The sequence below is a fragment of the Schistocerca nitens genome, chromosome 7, assembly GCF_023898315.1.
Source record: "Schistocerca nitens isolate TAMUIC-IGC-003100 chromosome 7, iqSchNite1.1, whole genome shotgun sequence".
In the NCBI taxonomy this organism is placed as follows: Eukaryota; Metazoa; Arthropoda; class Insecta; order Orthoptera; family Acrididae; genus Schistocerca; species Schistocerca nitens.
In genome coordinates this window covers 611005826-611028766 of record NC_064620.1, presented here as the reverse complement: position 1 = coordinate 611028766, position 22941 = coordinate 611005826, and the positions used below count along the sequence as shown (strand labels likewise).

The following is a 22941-nucleotide window of genomic DNA, read 5'->3' as shown; positions in this document are numbered from 1 at the left end:
CTGAGCAAGACCAATGGTATGGTTGTTGTCCAGTGTGGATCGTGACACATGATTGTGGCTCCTAATGAACTGTGGCAGTGTTCTCTCTTGCCATTACTTGTTGAGTGATAGCTTGTGGTCTTCTGATGTATGGCAAAACAGAATTTGCTCAGCTGGGCAAACAATTTAGACTCTTAATTGTCGGCTGTGGGCTGTTGTGATATGTAGCAAACAACCAAAGCTTGAAATCCAAAGTGAAATGGAGGTGGCGGCCAGTGTTCCTGCTGAAATATTGTTGACTGGTATGGCTTCAGGCCAGCAGGTAAATCAGTTGATTGCTTTTAATAGGTATTGTTGCCTATTCAGTAAAGGCACATGTGCAAATCATGTGGTTGCATCAGGGAAATGTCCCACTGACACAGGAACGTGCACATGGTGAGATACTTCACAACGTTGACACTTAACACATGCACGAGTCCACACATGATAATATTTCTGCATACCAGGCCAAATGAAATGGTTAGCAATCAGTTAAACTGTAGATCTGATGCCAGGATGGTGAAAGTTGTGAAGGCTCTCAGTAGCTTGTCTGGAGAGACTTCACCATAAAGCTTTACATTTGTGGCAGGAACACCGATCAGTTTCAGCTGAAGATTGGAGGAAGCATCTTTGAGAAGGTCCTGAAGCTCCTAGTCTGACTTTCGTGCTTTAGGAAGTTACCAAAATCTATAGCATTCATTGAGCTGTTTACGTGGGGTAGGCAGTCAACTACTGTGTTATCAATTCCTGCTATGTAGTGTATGTCAGTGCCGAATTGAGTGATAAATTCCAACTGATTTTATTGCTGTGGCATGCATTTATCATTAATCTGTTGGAAGGCACAGGAGGGTTTTGTCGCTGGTGAAAATGGTAAACTCTCTTGCCTCCAACTGTGTGCAAAGTAGTAAATACCTTGCAATCGAACTCACTTCCTTTTTAATTGTGACAGAACTAGTGTGAATAAAATGCAGTTGGTTTCAGTGCACCATCTGTATCTTGTTCCAGTGCTGAACTGACTGCAGTTTGACTTGATATAATATGCCAGACAACCTGGGCACCAATAATTGTGGAGATAATGACCATGGACTGCTGGAATGGTGAATCATGCCTTCCTTCCACTTAATATGGAATTCCACCTTGGCAACATCATAGCTATCAGGGGCAAATCCTCTTCGCCTATATGAAATTGGTAGGCTGCAGTAGTCTTAATGTAGTGCACAAAGTTGTGACATACCTCGTTAGGTGCACCTGGAGGTAATATAGTACCTGGGAACTGCTACAGCAGCTTGGTGTATCTGCTTCCTGCTGACTGCATAAGCTTGGCACTGTGCATCACTTCACTGCATCAAAAACCAGTAGCAGCTAGGCCAGTGATGAGATACACTATGTAATCAAAAGTATCCGGACACCTGGCTGAAAATGATTTAAAAGTTCGTGGCACCCTCCATCGGTAATATTGGAATTCAGTATGATGTTGGCCCATCCTTAGCCTTGATGACAGCTTCCACTCTCGCAGGTGTATGTTCAATCAGGTGCTGGAAGGTTTCTTGGAGAATGGCAGCCCATTCTTCACGGAGTGCTGCATTGAGGAGAGGTATCAGTGTCAGATGATGAGGCCTGGCATGAAGTCGGCAGTCCAAAACTTCCCAAAGGTGTTCTATAGGATTCAGGTCAGGACTCAGTGCAGGCCAGTCCTTTACAGGGAGGTTATTGCCGTGTAACCACTCAGCCACAGGCCATGCATTATGAACAGGTGCTCGATCGTGTTGAAAGACGCAATTGCCATCCCTGAATTGCTCTTCAACAGTGCTAGGAGATGCTTAAAACATCAATGTAGGCCTGTGCTGTGATAGTGGCATGCAAAACAAGGGGTGCAAGCCCCCTCCATGATAAGCATGACCACACCATAACACCACTGCCTCAGAATTTTACAGTTCCCACTGCACATGCTGGCAGATGACGTTCACTGGGCATTCGCCATACTTACATCCTGCCATCAGATCACCACATTGCGTACTGTGATTCTTCACTCCACGCAATGTTTTTCCACTGTTCAGTCATCCAGTGTTTACACTCCTTACACCAACCGAGGCGTCATTTGGCATATATCGGCGTGATGTGTGGCTTATGAGCAGCTGCTCAACCATGAAATCAAAGTTTTCTTACCTCCTTCATAAGTCATAGTACTTGCAGTGGGTCCTGATGCAGTTTGGAATTCCTGTGTAATGGTCTGGATAGAAGTCTGCCTATTACACATTACAACCCTCTTCAACTATTGGTGGTCTGTCATTCAACAGATGGTCAGCCTGTACACTTTTGTGCTGTACATGTCCCTTCACGTTTCCACTTCACTATCAAATCGGACACAGTGTGCCTAGGGATGTTTAAGAGTGTGGAAATCTTGCGTGCAGACGTATGACACAAGTGACACCAATCACCTGACCACATTTGAAGTCCATGAGTTCTGCGGAGCACCCCATTCTGCTCTCATGATGTCTAATGACTACTGAGGTCGCTGATATGGAGTACCTGGCACTAGGTGGCAGCACAGTGCATCTAATATGAAAAACGTATGCTTCTGAGGGTGTCCGGATACTTTTGATCACATAGTGTACAGCTAAATAGTTACGTCGAACTGTAAATTGAATGTGAATTGAAACAAGGACGGATAAAATTTCAACAGAATTCAGTCATTCACCATACCAAAAATAATAATACATGTTGGTACATTCAGCAGCCCACCCAGTCTCTAAAGAAATTTGTACCTTAACTTTGTTCATGCTGCAAAAGCTTGTGCTGTTATTGAAAAGGTTAATTTTTAATCTCTGATTTCTCAGTAGGTACACCAGACTGCTCAGTCTATAAAGTGACTAAACTCATTTGCAATAATTCAATGAAAAAAATAGAGAAAAAGGACCATGTGTCAACTACACAGAGACAGAGACAGAGAGACAGAGACAGAGAAACAGAGACACAGACAGAGAAACAGAGACACAGACAGAGAAACAGAGACACAGACAGAGAAACAGAGACACAGACAGAGAAACAGAGACACAGAGAGACAGAGACACAGACAGAGAGAGAGAGAGAGACAGAGAGAGAGAGAGAGAGAGAGAGACAGAGACAGAGACAGAGAGAGAGAGAGAGAGACACAGAGAGAGAGAGACAGAGACACAGAGAGAGACACACAGACAGACAGAGACACAGAGAGAGAGACACAGACAGACAGAGAGAGAGAGAGAGAGAGAGACAGAGACACAGAGAGACAGACACAGACAGAGAGAGACACAGAGAGAGAGACAGAGACACAGAGAGACAGACACAGACAGAGAGAGACACAGAGAGAGAGACAGAGACACAGAGAGACAGACACAGACAGAGAGAGACACAGAGAGACAGACACAGACAGAGAGACAGAGAGAGAGACAGAGACACAGAGAGATGCAACACTTAATGATTTAGTGGACAAAGCCAATTAAGAAATGTGAAGTGTGCAAAGTGAAACCAGTGTGTAGGAAGATAAACCATACTTAATTGGAATAAGTCGTCTCAGGACTTCTCAGAATATGACATGTCATGTTATTAAATAGTATATAAGGAAGTTAAACACAGTCAAAATGCTTGCTTCCATTTTCATCCTAAACTATTATTTTGTTAAGTATTTGTATGAGAACAGATCACTAGTCAGTGAAAAGAGAAGCCATTAAGCAGTGGTATGTGCATGAAGAAAATGTCAGTAAGCAGCTGAGATTTTTTTTACAAGCAGTGAACACTAAAACCTGTGATCACAGTTTTTTCTAAGTATGGTTATATAGCTCTCAAACTAGCTGGAATATGGATTTGCAATGACTTTTCCTGACATAATATCTATCATTCTTTGACATGAGGTTTTCTGGTCATAGACAACTGTTTAAACTTTTAGCATACTTTGTAAATGCATTATCTGTTAAGGCCTGGGTCGGTTTTGTAGATGGTTTAATGTACCACATCACTGAGTCTTAATGTTTTTTTATGTTCTTTCTGAAAAATGGAAGAAATTTATTACTGTACCAATACTTTGTCATCCCATTCATTTCAGCAGCACTCAAGTTTATTATGATGACCTTTCCAGGAAAGGACTATCTTCTAAAACTACACTTGTAGCTGTTGTCTGAAATGTATGTCAAGCTGTGTCATCCATACATTAACTCGGTAAAAAATTGTGATAAATTATTTTAATCATATTGCTCCTTTTTTGTTGTTGTTGTTGTTGTTGTCGTGTGATGGAAAGGAGATGAAGAGCCAAAACAGTTTACTTTAGTCACAGCTTTTGTTTCTTGTTGCAGATGCTCTGTTCTGTATGGTACCCCTACTATGAATATAGATCTGTTAAATTTTGTAGAAAGTTCTGGATTGGAAATAAACTCATTAGAAATTTTGGCAAGTGGTGGTGCAATATCTTCGCCAGACCTGTATGAAAAGTTAACCAGAACATTTGGACTAGAGAGAGTTACAGTAAGGAACAATAAATAAGTCACTTAAGTTTTCACGAACTAGTAAAGTTGTTGGGTGTTACAACTTTGGTGTCCTATTTGCAGACTTTCTATGGCATGACTGAAACTGCTCCCTTGTCGTTCATTCCTGAGGAAAATGATCCACCAGAGAAAACATACACTACTGTTGGCAGAGTCATTGACCATGTTGAGGTAAATAGTTGTACATAAAGTGTGTTTTATCTGTTTAAAATGCAATGGTGTTAAACTGTAGATGTGTCATTATGTTTGATATTCATGACAGTGGGAAAATATGCACTGCACTAAAAATTAACAAAACTGCTGTTCCCCTCCCTTCACCCACTGAACTGCATCCCACTATATATACAAGAGTTGGAACTTAAATACAGTTTTAGTTCATTATCACTTTCTCTGCCCAGGGACTGGGTGTTCATGTTGTCCTCATCATTTCATCATCATCATTTGTGATAGTGGCTAGATTGGACTGTGTAAAAAAGAAATTGGACTGTGTAAAACTTGGGACTTTGTATGGGCACTGATGACCGTGCAGTTGAGCACCCCACAAACAGAACATAATTACTTTTCAGTACAGCCCTACTCCCTCCACCTACTTTATCTGTTCCATATTTTGCATTTTTCCTACATATTTTTACATGTTTTTATTCTCCAATATGGATCCTAGGTCCTTCCATCCACACCAATACAGAAAAGTTTCTCTATGCCTAACCAGAACCTAGTCCCGCATACTGTTCCTGCATTGTTACCTTGCCCATGGAAACACCATCAAATGGCCCATCTCTGGCTGCAACTCCTCCTTTCACAAGGACCTCTGCCTGTTCGAATTCTGTCACTCCATAGTCCTCTCTAACGTAATCCAACAAAACCCTGTAAATCTACATCTACACTCTGCAAACAACAATGAAGTTGCCTCTGCTAGGTCCCATTGTACCAGTTATTAGGGTGTCTACCTGTTCCATTCAGTTATGGAGCATGGGGAACAATGATTGTTCGAATGGCTCTGTGCATGCAGTAATAATTCTAATCTTATCCTCATGACTCCTATGTGAGGGGTTGTAGTATATCCCTAGAGTAATCATTTAAGGCCAATTCTTGAATTTCTTAACTGACTTTTTTGGAATGGTTTACATCTGTCTTCAACAATCCTCCAGTTCAGTTCCTTCAGTATCTCTGTGATACTCTCCCATGGATTAAACAAACTTGTGACCATTCATGCTGCCCTTCTCTGTATATGTTCAATATCCCCTGTTTGTCCTATCTGGTATGGGCCCCACACACTTCAGCAATATTCTAGGATGGGTCAAATGAGTTTTTTGCAAGTAACCTATTTCCCAGTATTCTACCAATACTGAAGTCTACCACCTGCTTTACACATGACTGAATCTATGTGATGATTCAGTTTAATATTCCTACGAAGTGTTACACCCAGGTATTTGTATGAGTTGGCCGATTCCAACAGGGCTCATTGATATTATAGTCATAAGATACTGCGTTTTTTTCATTTTATGTGGTGTAAAATTTTACATTTCGGAAGATTTAGAGCAAATTGCCAATCTCTACAACACATTGAAATCTTATGAAGCTCTGACTGTATTTATGCAGCTTTTCTCGGACAGTACTTCTTTACAGATAACTGTGTCATCTGCAAAAAGCCTGATTTTATTGTTAATAAATACAGCCCAAATCTCCTTGCAATGCCTCCTCTCCACCTGTAAATTTCTCCTGCTCTGTTCTAATGTGTGAGATGGGATGTAGGAATTTGAAAATGCACTTTCCATCCAAGAACTAGAGCAGTGAGCACACCACCACCTCAAAAACATCTCCAGCTTGTTCACCCCCTCCTCCCACCTTAGACAACCACTATCCACCATTTCAACAAGAACCTCTCACCCTTCCTTGCATCCCCTCAAAGCTGGCTAATCTTGCCTCACTGACAAACTCCCCATAACCATACAGAATCCAGAACCTAAAAAGACCGAAAAACACTGCTGTGAACCTTTTCTCTTATAGCAGACACCTTAGTCCCACAGAAGTAGCAATCATCTCCAAAGGTCTTACCTTTTGCCTCATTACCAAAGTCACTCATGTTGGACTTTGTAAAGACCTTCTCTCCTCCTCGCACTCTCTATATGGAAATATTTTTTTCACTGACACTACCAATCAGACTCCACACAAAACCAATATTGAACCCTGCCTGGTTCAGTTCATTCTATCCAACCATGGGCCACCCCGACTGCCCCCAACCTGCCACACCCCTCCCCCTCCTTCCCAGTTAAAATTACAGAATTTCTTAACCTCAAACCTTGCTTCACCATTATTCCTCATTTTCTTCAACATGGAATCCAACCATACACCCACAGAAATCGCCCAGCAAAATAAGGATTCTAACCTTACAGTCCTATCTGCTGACAATGGTTCCACCATTATGGTTGTGAACCATAGAAATTACATGGCAGAGGACCACCTACAAACCCTGCCGCAAGGACCCCATTCCAAAAATACAACAGGCCCTCCTGTTCCTCCGCATGTCCTCTGAGGTTAGCAGCAGAGTATCCTTTCTATAATATTTTGTTGGTCCATCATGGACTTCCCATTGTTTTTAACAAAATTAATTCGTTTATAACTATTATTATTATTTTGCAGTGGTTATTAATTTTTTTTGTTTCATTTCAAGGCTCACATTATTGAGACGTGTAATTTATCAGAGAAATTATTACAGCAATTTTTTTTTATATAACTAGTAACTATGATGGAACTTACCATTTGTTTCTGCAGTGCTATTAAACAAGTTGTATGAGTGTTGTATATAGTTTAACCTAAACTTGCAACATTTACAAATTATGTTGTTGTAAAAAAATAAAATAAAATAAAATAAAAAAACTGTTTAGGATATTCTGTAGAATTACCTTTCACTGAATAATATCCGTAACTGAGCAATTCAAGCACAGGGCAGACTGTAAATATTGACTAATGTCAAATTTGCTGCAGTTTCAAGAAATGCAGTAATCAGTGTGGAGAAAGTAACCATTTTGATTTGGTGTTGCACAACAATCAGATCGAAAACTGATGATGTTAGATTGTGGTGAAACACTGATTGTGACTCAAACTACAGTTAGTGAAAAATTGTACCTGACCTTTAAACAATAGAAAATCCAGAATGGAATATAACAGTATTTTGAAAAGGATAGTTACTACTCACCATATAACAGACATGTTTGGTCACGGGTAGGCACAACAAAAAGACTGTCAAAGCTAGCATTCAGCTAACGAGGCCTTTGTCAAAAATTCCTCCCCCCCCCCACCCCCTGCCACACACACACACACACACACACACACACGCACACACCTACTTATGCCATCCTGTTTGAGCCATCTGGAGGGAACCTTCCTGTTGGGAATGCAGGATGGCGGCATAGGTTATTTTCAATCAGAAAGATTCCCAACAATTAGTACTAAAATAATATTTAGTAAATATGAATAAATATTTGGCTTAAATGATGCTGCTTCTTGTGAAATGTCCAGCACAATTAGACGTTTTAAATTATTGCAAGTCCTCTAAAATATCAAAGTCCTATCACTGTGCCTCTGAGTGATGCCTACGTAGAGGCCAGAGCTGACCTACAATGCCTAATGTACCATGTCTTTAGTTGCATCTTGCAACTAAAGACTTCACCTCTGACTAGCATCGGGTTCATGTCCGATGCCGACAGGGATGTGGCTATTGGCTGGCAGGAGTCTCACTGGCACGGCATGAGGCATGCAATGAGGTGAGGGCGGTGAGACGTAAGTTACTGTGATGCTGTGGACGAACTCTGACTGTCAAAGGGATAGGCAATGCCACCAAGGATGCTAAGTGTTTCTGGTATTTGAGATTGGCATTGATCGCAGTGTCATAGTAAATCACTTATAGTGATTACCGTGCTTCCAATGAAGTGGCCTTGTGGATTACTGTGGAATTGACTACCTTTCAACATTGCTCCTGCAAGTTACAAACTCAAGTTTGTTACAGGTGACATTTTATTGCGCTGTGTCATTCTGAAAACACTAAAGCGGATGCGTAGGAAAGTGTTGTTATGGGCAGGAGAGTCAAGAACCAAGAGGAAAGATTAACATTGTATGGAAGCACTCCACTCCGCAGCAACACACTGATAGAAGGGAAGACACATTGCTTTATTTCATTAATAGTTGCCTATCTGCAAAATTTCTTTTTGTTCGATGATGATGATGATGATGATGATGATGATTCTCTCTCTCTCTCTTCTCTCTCTCTCTCTCTCTCTCGGAACTTCTTTTAATGCACCATAATTAACTGCTAGTCTGTCTTTTATGTAGTGTTGTTAATGTATTATTGAATAGACATATAGAGTGAGTGACACTAGCCTAGGGGAGCTGTTTGTCATGTTTTGTACTGTTATTAATTTTATTATACAGAAGTCACAGTCATTTCAGGACTTTCTGTAAATTTTCTTATTGCCACCTGGCGAGCTTTCATGAAATACCAGTTTATACTTAATAGGTGGAATATTTTATTATTTAACAGTTGTGTATGTTGAGGGGCTGCAAGTCTCTTGTTTAATAGAGATGTCTTTACACTTGTGTTTTTTTTAAAACTATGGGTAACTTTTGATAATGAATTATTTTGGGCACTATTACATGTTGAATTTTATTAATTTCTGGTCACTCTATCTATCTATCTAACTATCAAACAAAAAAAGTAAAGGTCCCATAATGCTGAGTCAGTCATTCCACCCCTTGACTTCCAGCTTCCTGTTGCACTACGGGTCCCAAGCCTCGGAGACGGTGGATAAACATTGCACCTTGTAGACTCGGCAGTAACTGGAGACCGTACACAACTCGGAGCACTGAAGAGAACTGTCAACTGTAGCTCAGTGCTCCAGTATTTGAGGCATTGATGAATCGCTATACACACATGTGATGCACACGAGTTGGCAACGGTGGCCCCTTGCAGACTGCAGTAAAGTTTTTACTTCCAACCCATACAACTGCTGTGCTAAGAGTGTTTTGAGTGCAGCTTATTGGCTGTAGTGTGGTACTATCTGAGGCCGTGAGTACCACACCATCCCCCTCCCTCTCCGAATTGATGCACGGTCATCGGGAAACTGTTGAACGGTGGCAGGGGAGGAGCACTGCTGTAGATTAGAAAACTGGTGGCAGAACTGTGACAGATAGCTCCCACTAGCCCACACCCTGACATTTGTCTCGCACCTGCGATGGAACATCTGCCAGGAAACTGTCAGCAGGGTGCACACCTGGGGCAGATCTTCAGGGGCGCCAGGACACGAGGCGTCCCTGGTGGTTCTTGAAGGTAGTTGCAACAGGGATGATGTCAGTGCATTCAGGTCCGAGGGGGCAGGGTTGTCTGGTGATGGCAGGTTCACATTTGTGTGGGTTGGCAGCAGGGAAGGTGGCGCTGGTGGCAAAGGCTGCTTGAAGGTGTGCGGAGATGGCTGCAGCCTGGAGGTGGGGCTGGCCAGAGGAGGCTGCACTAAGTCGGATGGAGGCCCTGCGATGCAAAGGCCAACTGGAGCCCAGGGTGACAACCAGCCAGAGTCTGTGGAATGAAATCTCGTGACACAATCACCGTAATCATCACAAGGGTGGGCTCTCAATTGATTCTGGTGCCAGCAACAGATATGACCAGAAGACGGCGCGACGTCATAATGTGCTCACCCTTGAATGAGAACCACAGTGCGCGGCTCCCAGGTATGTTGCGGATTATGTACGCAGAAGTATACGTTGTCAGACCCTGCGAACTTTGTGCAAAAGTGCTGAGGAGACGGCACAGTTTGGGGATGCGATAAGCTCAAAATAGTACCGTGGGGATGTCCACGTAGCTCTGCTGGAGATTTGCCATTAGAAGGCACAGATTGATAAGAACTGAAGAATAAGAGAAGAGCATTCTCTCGGGAATGTTCTCGGCAGAGCTTCTTCATCTGCATCTTAAATGTTCTTACAAAGTGTTAGGCTTCCCCATTGCTTTAGGGTGAGCAAGTTGCTGTAGTCAAATGCTTGATTCCATTGAGGCAACAAAACTGGCAAAATTACGCAGAAAAAAATAGAGTTCCATTGTCAGAAACACTCGCTTTTGGTAATCCCTCTAAACAAAAATAGCCTCCCGTGCACAGACATTGCTCACTGATGATGTAAGAGTGCATAGGGACACAAATGGCAAATCTACTGTGTGCTTCCACTAAAATCAGCCATCTTGTATTCCAGAATGGGCTACAAAAGTGAATATGAATACAGTAGGATGAGACCAACTGAAATTCTGTTGCCAAGGCACTGCAGAATTCTCAGAACGTGCTTGACATTGCACAGTGATGCATTCAATTGTTATAAAAATAGTCCAAACAAAGTAGAATATCAACAAACGAGCTGTTTGGTCTTGACCAGACCCCAGTGTCCCAAGCGGAGCTGGTGTAAAACAGAAGCTTGACCCTCACGAGGAAATAGGACCAGAGTATGGTCATTTGGTGAGTGAACCAGAATAACACCTTGCTGTATAGACAGTGCCTCATGTTGTGGATAGCAAGGGAAAATGACAGGACCAGTGATCCCCAGTCTGTTAGTCAACTATCTGTGTTGAATGAATTGAGAAAGCCATTTCAGTTGTGGATTGCATAATTTGGCTGAAGCAATGATCTGTGCATCGATGAGGAAGGATTTCAATTTTTCAAGTTCAGGGTGATCCAGCTGACATAAAGAATCTTCTGATGAATTGATACGTGGATCTTCACTCACTGGCAGACATGAAAGTGTATGTGCATTTGCGTTCTTAATGGTGGGCCTATACACAATATCATAATTGTAATTGGACAGAATCAATGCCCAAAATTGAAGTTTCTGAGCTGTTTGATCCAGTATATCCTCGGACAGATGAAACAAAGAAGTGAATGGCTTGTAGTCAGTGATTAAAGTAAACCATCTTCCATAGAGGTACCGGTGAAATTTACACGCACCAAAGATGATGGCCAGAGCCGCCGCCTCCTCTATCTAGCTGTCATTATGTTGGGTCTCAGTAAGCAACTGGCATGTGAACGCAATGGGTCATTCCGAGGGGCCAACCTTGTGTGACAGCACTGCCACTAAGCCGACATCAGATGTGTCCATTGCTATGATAAGTGTCTTCACCGGATCAAAAGGCATGAGGCAAGGGTCACTGAGATGATCATCCTTAGGTTTTTGAAAAGTATATCAAAATTCCCTTGTCCATTGAAAAAGCACATACTTCTGCTGAAGGCAGTGAAACAGAGCAGTGATTTAAGTCGCATTTTGGATGAATTTAATGTAATAAGACAACTTCCCCAAAACAGACTTCAGTTACAACACAACCTTTAGCGGTGATAGGTGGCAAATAGTGTACAAATGGTTTTAAGCTGAGTGAATGCCTAATTGATAAGTTATATGACCCGAATATTCCAACTTGGGAACAAAAGATACACACTTGTCATGATTACGTTTAAGACCAGCTAAAGCTAATACAGTAACAACATTTATGAGGTTAGAAAACTAAAAACCCTCTTCGATTGCGAAAAAAGCACTTAGTGTTAAGTGTTAACCCAGGTTTCGGCGTAGATAACTAAACCTTCTTCAGAACAACAATAAAACCCACAAGTGCCTAAGAAGACCTTTGTGAATGGTTAAAAGAACACCAGGCACTTGTGGATTTTATTGTTCTGAAGAAGGTGTAGTTATCTAAACCGAAACCTGGGTTAACACTTAACACTAGATGCTTTTTTTACAATCGAGGCAGATTTTTAGTTTTTTAAAATATTAACCAACGATTGCTGATGCGCAGTGATGTTGAAGGTTCTTAAATATTTATGAGGTTGTTCAAATGATTCTCAAGCAATGTTACAATCCAATGTTATCATCCAGATAGGTGGCACGATATGGAACATTATGCAATAGTTGTTCTAAGTCCTTTGGAAATAATGAGGAGCGGAAGAGCTGCCAAATGGTAAACATTGAAAATAAAACAGGCCAATGTGTGTTGATCACCACAAACTGTAGGGTTTCTTCATCCAATGGTATCTGGAGGCAGACATCCTTTTGATCAGTTTACAATAATATGTGCCAGATTGAAGTTTATTAATGAGATCTTCAGGGTGAGGCAGGGGAAGAATGTCACCTGTGGTCTGGGCGATTACTGTAGATTTGAAATCCACACAAACTCTAATGTCTCCATTAGGTTTAGTTATTACGAGGTGTGACACCTACTTGACTTGCCATAATAGTCTGCAAAACGCCATTGCTTTGCAAGCGACATAGCTCTGTTGCAAATTTGACGCGAAGTGAACAAGGGACTGGGTGAACCCTACAAAACTTTGGATGGGTGTCTGGGCAAAGAATAATATATGCAGCATAATCTTTGCTGCACCCTAGAGAACCATCAAATAAAATTTGAAATTCATCACACAATGCATTGTTGTTGTTGTTGTTGTTGTTGTTGTCTTCAGTCCTGAGACTGGTTTGATGCAGCTCTCCATGCTACTCTATCCTGTGCAAGCTTCATCTCCCAGTACCTACTGCAGCCTACATCCTTCTGAATCTGCTTAGTGTATTCATCTCTTGGTCTCCCTCTACGATTTTTACCCTCTACGTGGCCTCCAATACTAAATTGGTGATCCCTCGATGCCTCGGAACATGTCCTACCAACCGATCCCTTCTTCTAGTCAAGTTGTGCCACAAGCTCCTCTTCTCCCCAATGCATTAAAATCAGTAAAAGATGTAAGAGAAGCCAGGTGCAGAACATTGCCATATATTGTCAATCCAAAGAGATCAAAAGCATCCAAACCAAAAATTTTTCGACTCAGAGCTGCTGGAAGGACAGTAAATGGCACCAATTTTGTGGTGTTATAAAAATAGCATTTAAGACACATGTTCCTAAAATGTCAAGTTTAGCACAATCATAAGGTGTCACATGTGTATTTGAAGGGAGCAATGGCTGGCTGCCAAGCAATTTGTAAGTATTTTGATTCAGTAAGTTAAGAGGTGCACCTGTATCCAGTTGAAATTGCACATCTTGCTGAACAATCTTCAGCGAAATGAACAATTTGACATCCAGTTACTTTTGGTTGGCTCTGGACAGGGTTTGCTTTATTAGCAGTAGCAGATGCTGGAGCAGATTTAAGACATCTGTGTGGACTTGACATTTTGATGGGTTAATAACATTTATATCCACGTGTTGTTCTTGCTGTCTGTGCTGAAGGCTTTTGTGAACATAACTTGTGAGAACAGACTTGCTGTACATGACCAGGTTTTGTTACAGGAAGAACATACAGTGTCTTTATGAAGACAAAATTCTTGTTGTGGCAGACAAAGCATTGTGAGCATGATTTTTAATTTATTTCTGGCAGATGCACTTGGTGATTGTTTGTGTATGTTCAAACACATCTCTCTTGTTTAAGAGAATGCTGTGCCCATACTGGACTGCAAGAGCATGGCTTGCTGCATGCTGGCAGCTGTTTGCTGCAGCACTTTGTCAACAGCAGCAGTTATGGGAAATGGCTGCACATAATTAGAGAATCTGCACATCATCTGATAGGTTGAATTCCTGTGCTGCACTATTTTAGAATGGATCCTTTCATTGGGAACATTCTGAGTAATTGCGTGAGAGAGCATTTTATCAGCAAATGAATTTCCACATGAACAGCGAAATTTGCAATTTCTAGTGAGAAAACATAGCTTGGTAAGCCATTCCTTTTAGGTTTGCTGTGGTTGTTTGGTACCTCAAAAGAATTTGAATTGAGCCACAGGAACATGAGTTTTGCTGGCATAGTAACCTACCAGAGACGTGCTCATAAGTGTGTTTGTCTGGATCAGACTTGGCAAAATGTTTGACAAGGAGACTGTAGATCTCCTTGCCAACCCAGCTGAGAAAATAAATGATAGATGATCCCCATCTTTGATGTAGGCTGCAAAGTGCTGCTGTAGTTGCTGAAGGTAGTTTCTCCAGTCTTCTACCTTCTCATCATAACTATGAAAAGGTGGTGCAGAGATTTTATTGCTTTGTCCCTCGTGTCTAAGCAGCAGTGTTTGAAGAGCAGCCATGAGCTGTGTCATCTGTTGTGACTGAGACAAAAATAATTCACGTTGCTGCAGAGAAAATGGTGTGTCAAACGGAAATTGCTGACTAAACCATTTCTTTGGGAGTGCAGGAGGACAGTGCAGGTTATCTTCAATCTAAAAAATTCCCAGCAATTAGTAATAAAATGATCTTTATTAAATATGAAGAAATAATCAACTTAAATGATGATGCTTCTTGTGAAATGTCCAGTGCAATTAGATGTTTGAAACTATTACAAGTCCTCTAAAGTATTGAAGTACTGTCACTGTGCCTCTGTGTGATGCCTATGTAGAGTCCAGAGTTGGCATACGATGCACTGAGTTATTCTGCCCTTTGACTTCCAGCTTCCTGTTGTACTACGGAGCCCAAGTCTCGGAGACAATGGATGAACACTGCAGCTCATAGGCTCGGTGGTGACTGGGGACTGTACACATCTCGGTGCACTGAAGAGAACTGGCTGCTATAGCTCAGTGCTCCGATATTTAATGAGCCATTGACCGATCGCTACATGCACATGGATTGGCAGCTGCAGCCCTCGTGGACCTCAGTATAGTTCGTACTGCCAACCCGTACAGCTGCTGTGCTAAGAGTGTTTCGAGCACAGCTTATCAACTGTGGTGTTGTACTCTCCAAAGTCATGAGTACTGTCTTCACACTTTCTAGCCACCAAAGATACCAAACTGTAACCTGGCAAAGCCACTCAATCCTCATGGAAAGTTGCTTACCTGCAGTGTCATATTCTGCCCTCAGTATCTCATTGGATACATCAAACCACTTTAAATAAATTTGATTGTCTTCTTCATTTACTGTCCTCCTCATCAGAACAGTGACGAGTCTTATGCAAATAAATCCACAAATCTACACAATAATGTGGTCATTGTGGTATAATTGCAGTGCACTTCAGCAGATAAAGATTGACATAATAATGTGACTACAATATTCATGGTGCACACAATTTATTGATACATCCAGTTTCCACAAATGTAATGCAAGTCCACTGTCTTTCATAATGTTGAAACAATTACACAACTGGTACAAATGTTGGCTACTGAAGACAGTGCATGTAACTGCAAAGTTGTTAATTGTAGACATTTGAATGGCAGGTTTTAATGAAGATTTTGTATGTACTGACTTTTGATGATATTGACTTGAAGATATTAATTGTGAGAGTGCTAGCGACAGACTCTCCACCACATAGATGTTGCCAGAGTTAATGCTAGTGGCAGACTCAACATGTTCACACTCAAGTACTGACTGAGATTTTATGTGGGGTTTGACTGTGTAAAGACTAGCATAAGAACTAATTGTTATTTCTGAAGCTTCATTATCATTTGAAAAACAACTAGGTTAAATTTTGCTACTTAGGCTGGATTAAAAGCATTAACATTAACTTGTTTTATGAAATATATTGGAGGTTAATAAACCAGAAAAGTTCATGAAACTATTTTATGCATCTGCATTGAGGATACTCCAACTTAAAGTATGGCAGTCATATTTAAATTTGTAATGTTTTATATTAGTTTTATCAATTTTTTAATTTGTGGCTAAACTGCTGAGTGATGGATGTTGTTTGGTCCAGCAACATTCAGTCTACAAAAAGTATAAAGTTTATCTTGGGAATCTAACAAATAGTGTATGGCATGGAAGACAACACTGAGTATAGCTTTTTCTGAACTTTAATTAAAATATCTTTAAAGTTAATTGATTCCCATCAAATCAAAATATTCTCAGAGAGAGTGATACGAATGCTTCTGAATGAATTGTGTCAATAGTTCATAGATTGTGCCGATTACCACAATGTTTTCCCATTTGACTTCATTATTGTAACTTCAGTTACTTAGAACTTTCAGTCAAAAATAATTTGTAAAGCTAAAGATAACAGATCATCAGTTATAAGAAGAACAATAAAATTATATGAATTATGGTGTAAATAGTACTTTGATAAACCTGTGTATCTGCTGCTTATACATGATGTGTATAATTATTTTTGATGAAAGTTACAAGATAAAAATGGTAATTTAGGAAGCATAGAAACTCAACAGATGGGGAAATTCCTCCTTATTATGTCACAATCTCCCTACATACAATGGCCTCCTTGCTCGTGGCCCTGCCACTGTCAAATTCTACCTCTCCTGTGTCCTCCAAATCCACCACCTCAGTCCTCGAGAGTAATATGTACAAACAAATACATTGGCACATCCGTGGGAATCAATATGGCGCACACACATCTGTGCCAACCTGTTTGAGCCATCTGAAGGGAACCTTCCTAGTAATCCAAGATCGAAAACCTTTTAATTGAATCAGGTTCATTGATATCTTTATAATCTGTGCACTGAGCAAAGCCAGTCTCTCTCCCATCTGCTTCACCTGGTCTTCCTCAGCTCCTATATCATTATAAAAATCTCTGGTCTTATCACACCCACTAATCATCAACAGAACTTCCATTTTGATAGCGGTCACTGCTTCCACACTAAAGTGATTTCCATGTAGTCTGCCTACCTTGGATGACTCATCTGCAGTGATGGTCAATCCCTTGCCCAATATTCTGTCTTGCTAAGTGCTTTACAGAGCTGTTACCCTCCAAACCTAGTCCACAAATAAATCTTCTGTGCCATATCCAAACACACACCTAATCCTTTGATCATTCCCAGTACCTACATCCACTCTGGACTGGAACAACTTAACTGTATCAGTCAGAGCTTCAACCTCTTATCAACCCTTTCCCACCCTTTCTATGAAATGCTCTAGTACTCTAATCTGTCCTTATGCCACATATGCTTCAAACACTTTGCCACATGGATCATACACGTGTGGGGGGAAAACCAATGGGTAAGACTACCATACACATCTTATTTCTGTCCCATCAGACATATCCTATTTTATCCTCTTCTGCCTTGCGTTTGTTCTATACTGAACTATACGAGGCACAACTAATAGTGAAAGCAAGTCATGTCATCTCTGCTGTAACTTCCACACAGTATTTTATGGTGGCATGACCACCAACCAGCTGTCCACCTGAATAAATACTGTGGCAGAGACCAAGTGCAAAATTGATCACCCAGTGTTGTGCACGTGTGCACGCAGTATGTAATTGGAACATTGGGCATTGACTGGGACTTAAGAGACTGAAATTGTAGCTAAGCTTTTGGTCAATGTCCTTATATAGGGTTAACTGAAAAAACATGTGCATACTCGCCCTTCATTACATTTTTTCAGCTGGCTACATCATTGTAGCACAGGTCGGGCTACTGTGTAGGGACAATTTTCATCTTGTTTGTTTGCCTGTCAATACCCAATGTCTCAACTATATGGTGAGTAGCTACCTTTACTCCTTCCATTATTTGTATTCAACCCAAGACTTTCCATTTCAGCACTGTTCAAACTGCAAATCTGTCTTAGTTACTTCTGTTGTAATTGATTTCTTTTGAAAGGTATTGTAGTTGCTCCTTCATAATATTTTCTTGTTAAAATTTGCTCAAAAATTTTGTACTTTCCATGAAATGAAAATTACGTGCTCACTTCAGGTAAAAGTAGTCGATGAAACTGGAAAGATGGTACCACTTGGTACCACTGGCGAACTCTGGGTGCGTGGCTACTGCAATATGCTAGGTTACTGGGCTGACAAAAAACACACAGAAGAAACAATCAGAGAAGATCGATGGCTCAGAACAGGGTATGTACAAATCACTTGCTATATTACACCACTGTTTAGATTTATTTCAAATATGTTAATGAAAGTATACCAATAGCAGAGTCGCTGCTCTTCTTTATATTACAAAAACATCCAGCAAATTCTATTGGGTAATAAAGCTGGATATTGTTCTGGACATATAGCTAAAAGTGTTTTATCACTTATTTCCTTGACTTGAAATCTTTGTCAGCTCTGTATTCCATGTTAATAGGTAATGAACATAAACTGAGAAATAGAAGTTTTATACTAAGGTTGCCTAGTAATAAAATGTTACTTACAGCTGTTAAGATGATTTATATTTTTCTTCTTAATAGTTTCAATCAATAATGCTCATTTTCACACAGAACCTGTCACTGAAACTGATAGTAAAATAATGTAATTCATCTTTTGCAGAACCTGGTGAATATTATCACCTAAGAGTCCTTAGCCAAGTGTGCAGAGCATTGTGGCAGAAATATGTGCATGATATTTTGTCAACAAAATGAGTTACCAGGCTTACTGGTGCACTAATATCTGGAGGCAGCAGCACCTCTCTTTTAATCCATATGTGCTTGATCCACTCCTTCTGCAGCCTACAGAGGTTAACCAATCATTATATGCTACATTCTCGCCATGGTACTACCACACCTGATGTGCTATCACTCAAAAATTTTGAAGTGCTTAACACAGTGCATTTTGTTTGACTTTGTTTGGATTGTCAGATGCCATTCTCAGCATCCACTGTCATTTAATGGAATGGAAGGTACCATCCCAGACAAGAAATATGTGATCAAACTTCTCACAATCCAAATTTCAATTGAATTATCTATCACCCAAGGATTAGATGTCATTGAGAGTACCTTCATTTATAATAAATTAAACTATGCAGAAATGTGTTCATTAGGATTTAAGATTATGCAACAAAAATAGAAAAGAAACAACTGAAAATAATGATATCAATAAAACAAAACATACACCTATGTTGGGTAGACACCACATTTGAGCATGTAAGATTCCAGGTGGCGAAATAACAACAAAAAATATAAATTTTTAATATTGCTTTAAATTTTTGCATAGTTAAAGAGATGAATCAGAAACACAAACAATAATTAAGAGAATGTCTGCTGTATATATTATGCAAGAGACATACTGAAGCTATACTAGCTACATAGAAAAAATATTAACTTTTAATCTGGTAAAGGAAGAAGTTGGTCCCAGAGGAGTACAGCACAGTGAACTACTTGCAAGCTACAAACAAAATTACAGACTGGCATAATGTGTGTGAATTATCACTTTATCTGGGTTCAAGACGTTGAGAAAGTTTTTGTCTAGGTTTGCCTAAATCCTTTTCAAACAAAACGAGAATTAGTGTTAACTCAACCTTTGTTAGTATACTGAAGAATATATTGCTATAGCTTCCCTTACAATTTCTAAAGGTAGTGAGAGATTCAGGTCACCAGAACCTAGCAATACCAGATATTCACTACTTTCCATGACATTATCATGTTGTTGTATGTGATGTCATGCAGATGCAAACAGGAAGGGAACTGTACACTAGCAATAATGTCTATTGTACCCATTAGTTTAAAGAAGTGGCTCAATATAACTGTCAGGAATTTGAAGAATTACATGCTTGCCACCAGCTGTACAGTTTATTCTTTAATGGTGCTAGTTTTGGTTGTAGTGACCATCTTCACATGAACAAAAGCTGCACTGTAGATGAATATGCAGTTCAGCCTTCTATAAAATAAACTGAAAACTTCAGTCATGAAGCATGTACGGAGCCATATATAACAAGTCACGATTAAGATACCAGCATAAAATTGGCTTTTCCATGACTAAACTGAGTGATCGTTTAGATAGTGTCACTAGGACTGGTATCTGTTGACATGAGTACATGAAAGTAGTTGTTCTTTGAGGTACTCATGTCAGCAGTGGCCAGTCCTAGTGACACTACCTTAATGATCACTCAGTTTAATAACAATGGAAATGAAATTGTACTGTTTGCTTCTAGTGCAGAAGTTACTTTTGTTCTGGTATCATGATCATAACCTATTATGTTGTTCTGTAAACGTTTTTTGATTCAGTTGGTTTTCAGATTATCCTAAGGAAAGTTTTTTGTTTGTAATTTTTTGGAATGTAGGTCATTGTGACAAACTGATCTTTAACCTGTAGCACAGCTCAAAGTAAGTCAGACTGAAAGGAGACAACTTTGTTGATAGTTAGCAAAGCCAACAAAACTGAGTATTAGATCTTAATGTGGAGAAATATTGATCTGTAGTGTAGCTTGAGTTCTATGGTTTAGTAGTGATTTACTTAAATGGTACCAAAGATTTCAGTTAATACAGAATTAAGGAGGAAATATGCAAGGTGGAGTCCACACCAGCTAAACTATTCTTGGCATTCATAGAGGAAGTTTTCAGATCCTATAGCAGGAAGTACGAAGAAGGAATAAGAGATGCCAGAACATAACTGAATGAATTTTGTTCACTGATGACATATTGTTTCCCTCTAGTGTGATTAAGCATCAACAATGAATAGAAGAAACTAATACCACAGTATTTGTAGCAGACCTGGAAATTGATTAAAGTAAGACTGGAAATAATGCAACATATTACACAGAAAATAGTACAAATTAACGGTAAAATCATAGAACTGGCTAAGTTCATGTATTTAAGGCAGTGGAAGACCTTTGGAAAGATAGCTGTAGACATAAACAGAACAGTAGAAAATGACTTAAAGTGCTTTTCGTAAACTAAATGTAGTTTTCAAAATTAAACTTCCAGTGTGTGTGAAAAGGAGGGTTTACAGTCGGCATATATTGCCTGGTTTCACTATATATTGCAAGGTGTGGACTCTTAATGGAAAAATGATTGAAAGTTGTGGTTAACTCAACTATCAGTGGAGATATCCATGATGTGAATTACTAGGAGAGGCAGGATAACAAACAAATGGATCAGGAGCAAATTGGTGTGAAGACATGATGATGACCATAATTAAAGTGAATTGGACTGGGCAGCCTTTGAAGCCAGGTAAATAATTGCAGATAGACTGTGAAGGTTCTTTAATGAATACTAAGAGACAAGCAAAGAAAAAGATGATGACTTCGTGTAAGGTAAGCAGGTGACTAGAAAACATCCAGAAGCAGCATGGACCTGTATAGTTATATATCATTCAATTTTTGAAAACCTACTCAGTGATGTTATAATTTGTTAAATTTAAAATTTAAAACAGTCTTGATAGCAATTTTTTTTTATTTATTGGAGTTAGTGAGCGGTTTAGACTCTTTTATTGTCATTTCAGACTCCAGAGTGGTGGATGGACACTGCCAGACGAGTTTCTAGGGTCACAGATCACACTTATTAATAATTATAATACAGAGTCATAACTCCTGTTACAGTTATATTGTCAGCAAGTAGAACAAGTCCTTTCATCAGTACATGAATTTTTTCATCGTTACTTACTTTTCTACATGAAAGTGTATACAATGAAAATGACAAATTACTATATACATAACTAGGTCTACTTTGTGTCTTCGGATTGATACTACAATGCCAGGTTTCATAGGTGGTATCACGATCTGCGAAGGATTCCAGTCCAGGTAATGAAGCATTTTCACAATGAACAATGGAGAGCGTAAACCAACTGCTATTAGAATTTCCTGTTGCGACGTCAAGGGTAAAATGAACTCTGCACCCACGGAAGAAGATAGGTCCATTGAGAACTACACTTCGAGCAGTTCTTGTATTGATGATGATGATGATGATGATGATGATGATGATGATGATGAATTCCAATTTCTAACACCCTACAATCATCCCTCATTCCTCACAGGAATTCTGTGATCGTATCACTCTACATTTTCTAGGAATTCCACATTTCACTACCTTCAGTCTAATATTGCCACCCATCTTGCCTGCAAACAATGGTGAACTAACTGGGGGCAATGGGGTGGGGATGAGGTATGGTTTCTGCCCTCTCAAATTCACTTGGAGAGGTAAATGATCTACAGTCAATTGGTGATAAAAATTAAGCTGCCCATCAGGAAATACGTGATTGATACTTCAGTTGACATAATTTATGCTCGTTACTGAATAAGATCACATTCTTGAAGCTACTGTCTGTCTGATCATGTTAAACATCTTATAATTTGATGTGACTCTTCAAGCTCTCCCGGTGGATGTCTTGTAAATAGTCTTCATGGATTTGCCACCAGATCACGTTGTGCAAATTCCACAATATTTCCTCGGAGCAACTGTCAGACATCTTCAGGTGGTTCAACCTTGCTGGTGGCTAGGTAAGACTGATGGTATCTGCACATCAATGCCCATTTCTAAAACACGCACGTGAAGAATACGCAGGTGCAGAAATCGTGCCTGCACATTCTTCGCATGCATGTTCTAGAAACAGGGCGTCAATGTGCAGATACAGTCAGTCGTACCTAGCCACCAGCAAGGTTGAACCACCTGAAGATGTCGAACAGTTGCTCCGAGGAAACATTGTGGAATTTGCACAACGTGATCCGGTGGCAAGACTGTGAAGACTATTTAGATCTTATAGCTTCTCCTAGACTCTGTCCCGTCCTAACCTGCCCTGTCCTCTTTCTTTGTCCCATTTTTTAGTCCATGCCTCTTTAACTTTCCATAAAGAAA

General features: G+C 40.1%; 1 protein-coding gene across 3 annotated transcripts in view; it reads left to right on the top strand.

Moving 5' to 3' along the window:
- Positions 1-22941, top strand: part of LOC126194978 (medium-chain acyl-CoA ligase ACSF2, mitochondrial-like) — a 452087-nt gene that overhangs the window by 183682 nt on the left and 245464 nt on the right. For 2 of the 3 annotated variants that reach the window (XM_049933391.1, XM_049933389.1), the window contains exons 8-10: positions 4344-4512; positions 4596-4703; positions 18144-18292. The exons of the other annotated variant lie outside the window; for it this stretch is intronic. In XM_049933391.1, coding sequence (XP_049789348.1) covers positions 4344-4512; positions 4596-4703; positions 18144-18292 — 426 coding nt within the window. The remainder of the gene's footprint in view (positions 1-4343; positions 4513-4595; positions 4704-18143; positions 18293-22941) is intronic. 3 annotated transcript variants of the gene reach the window in all.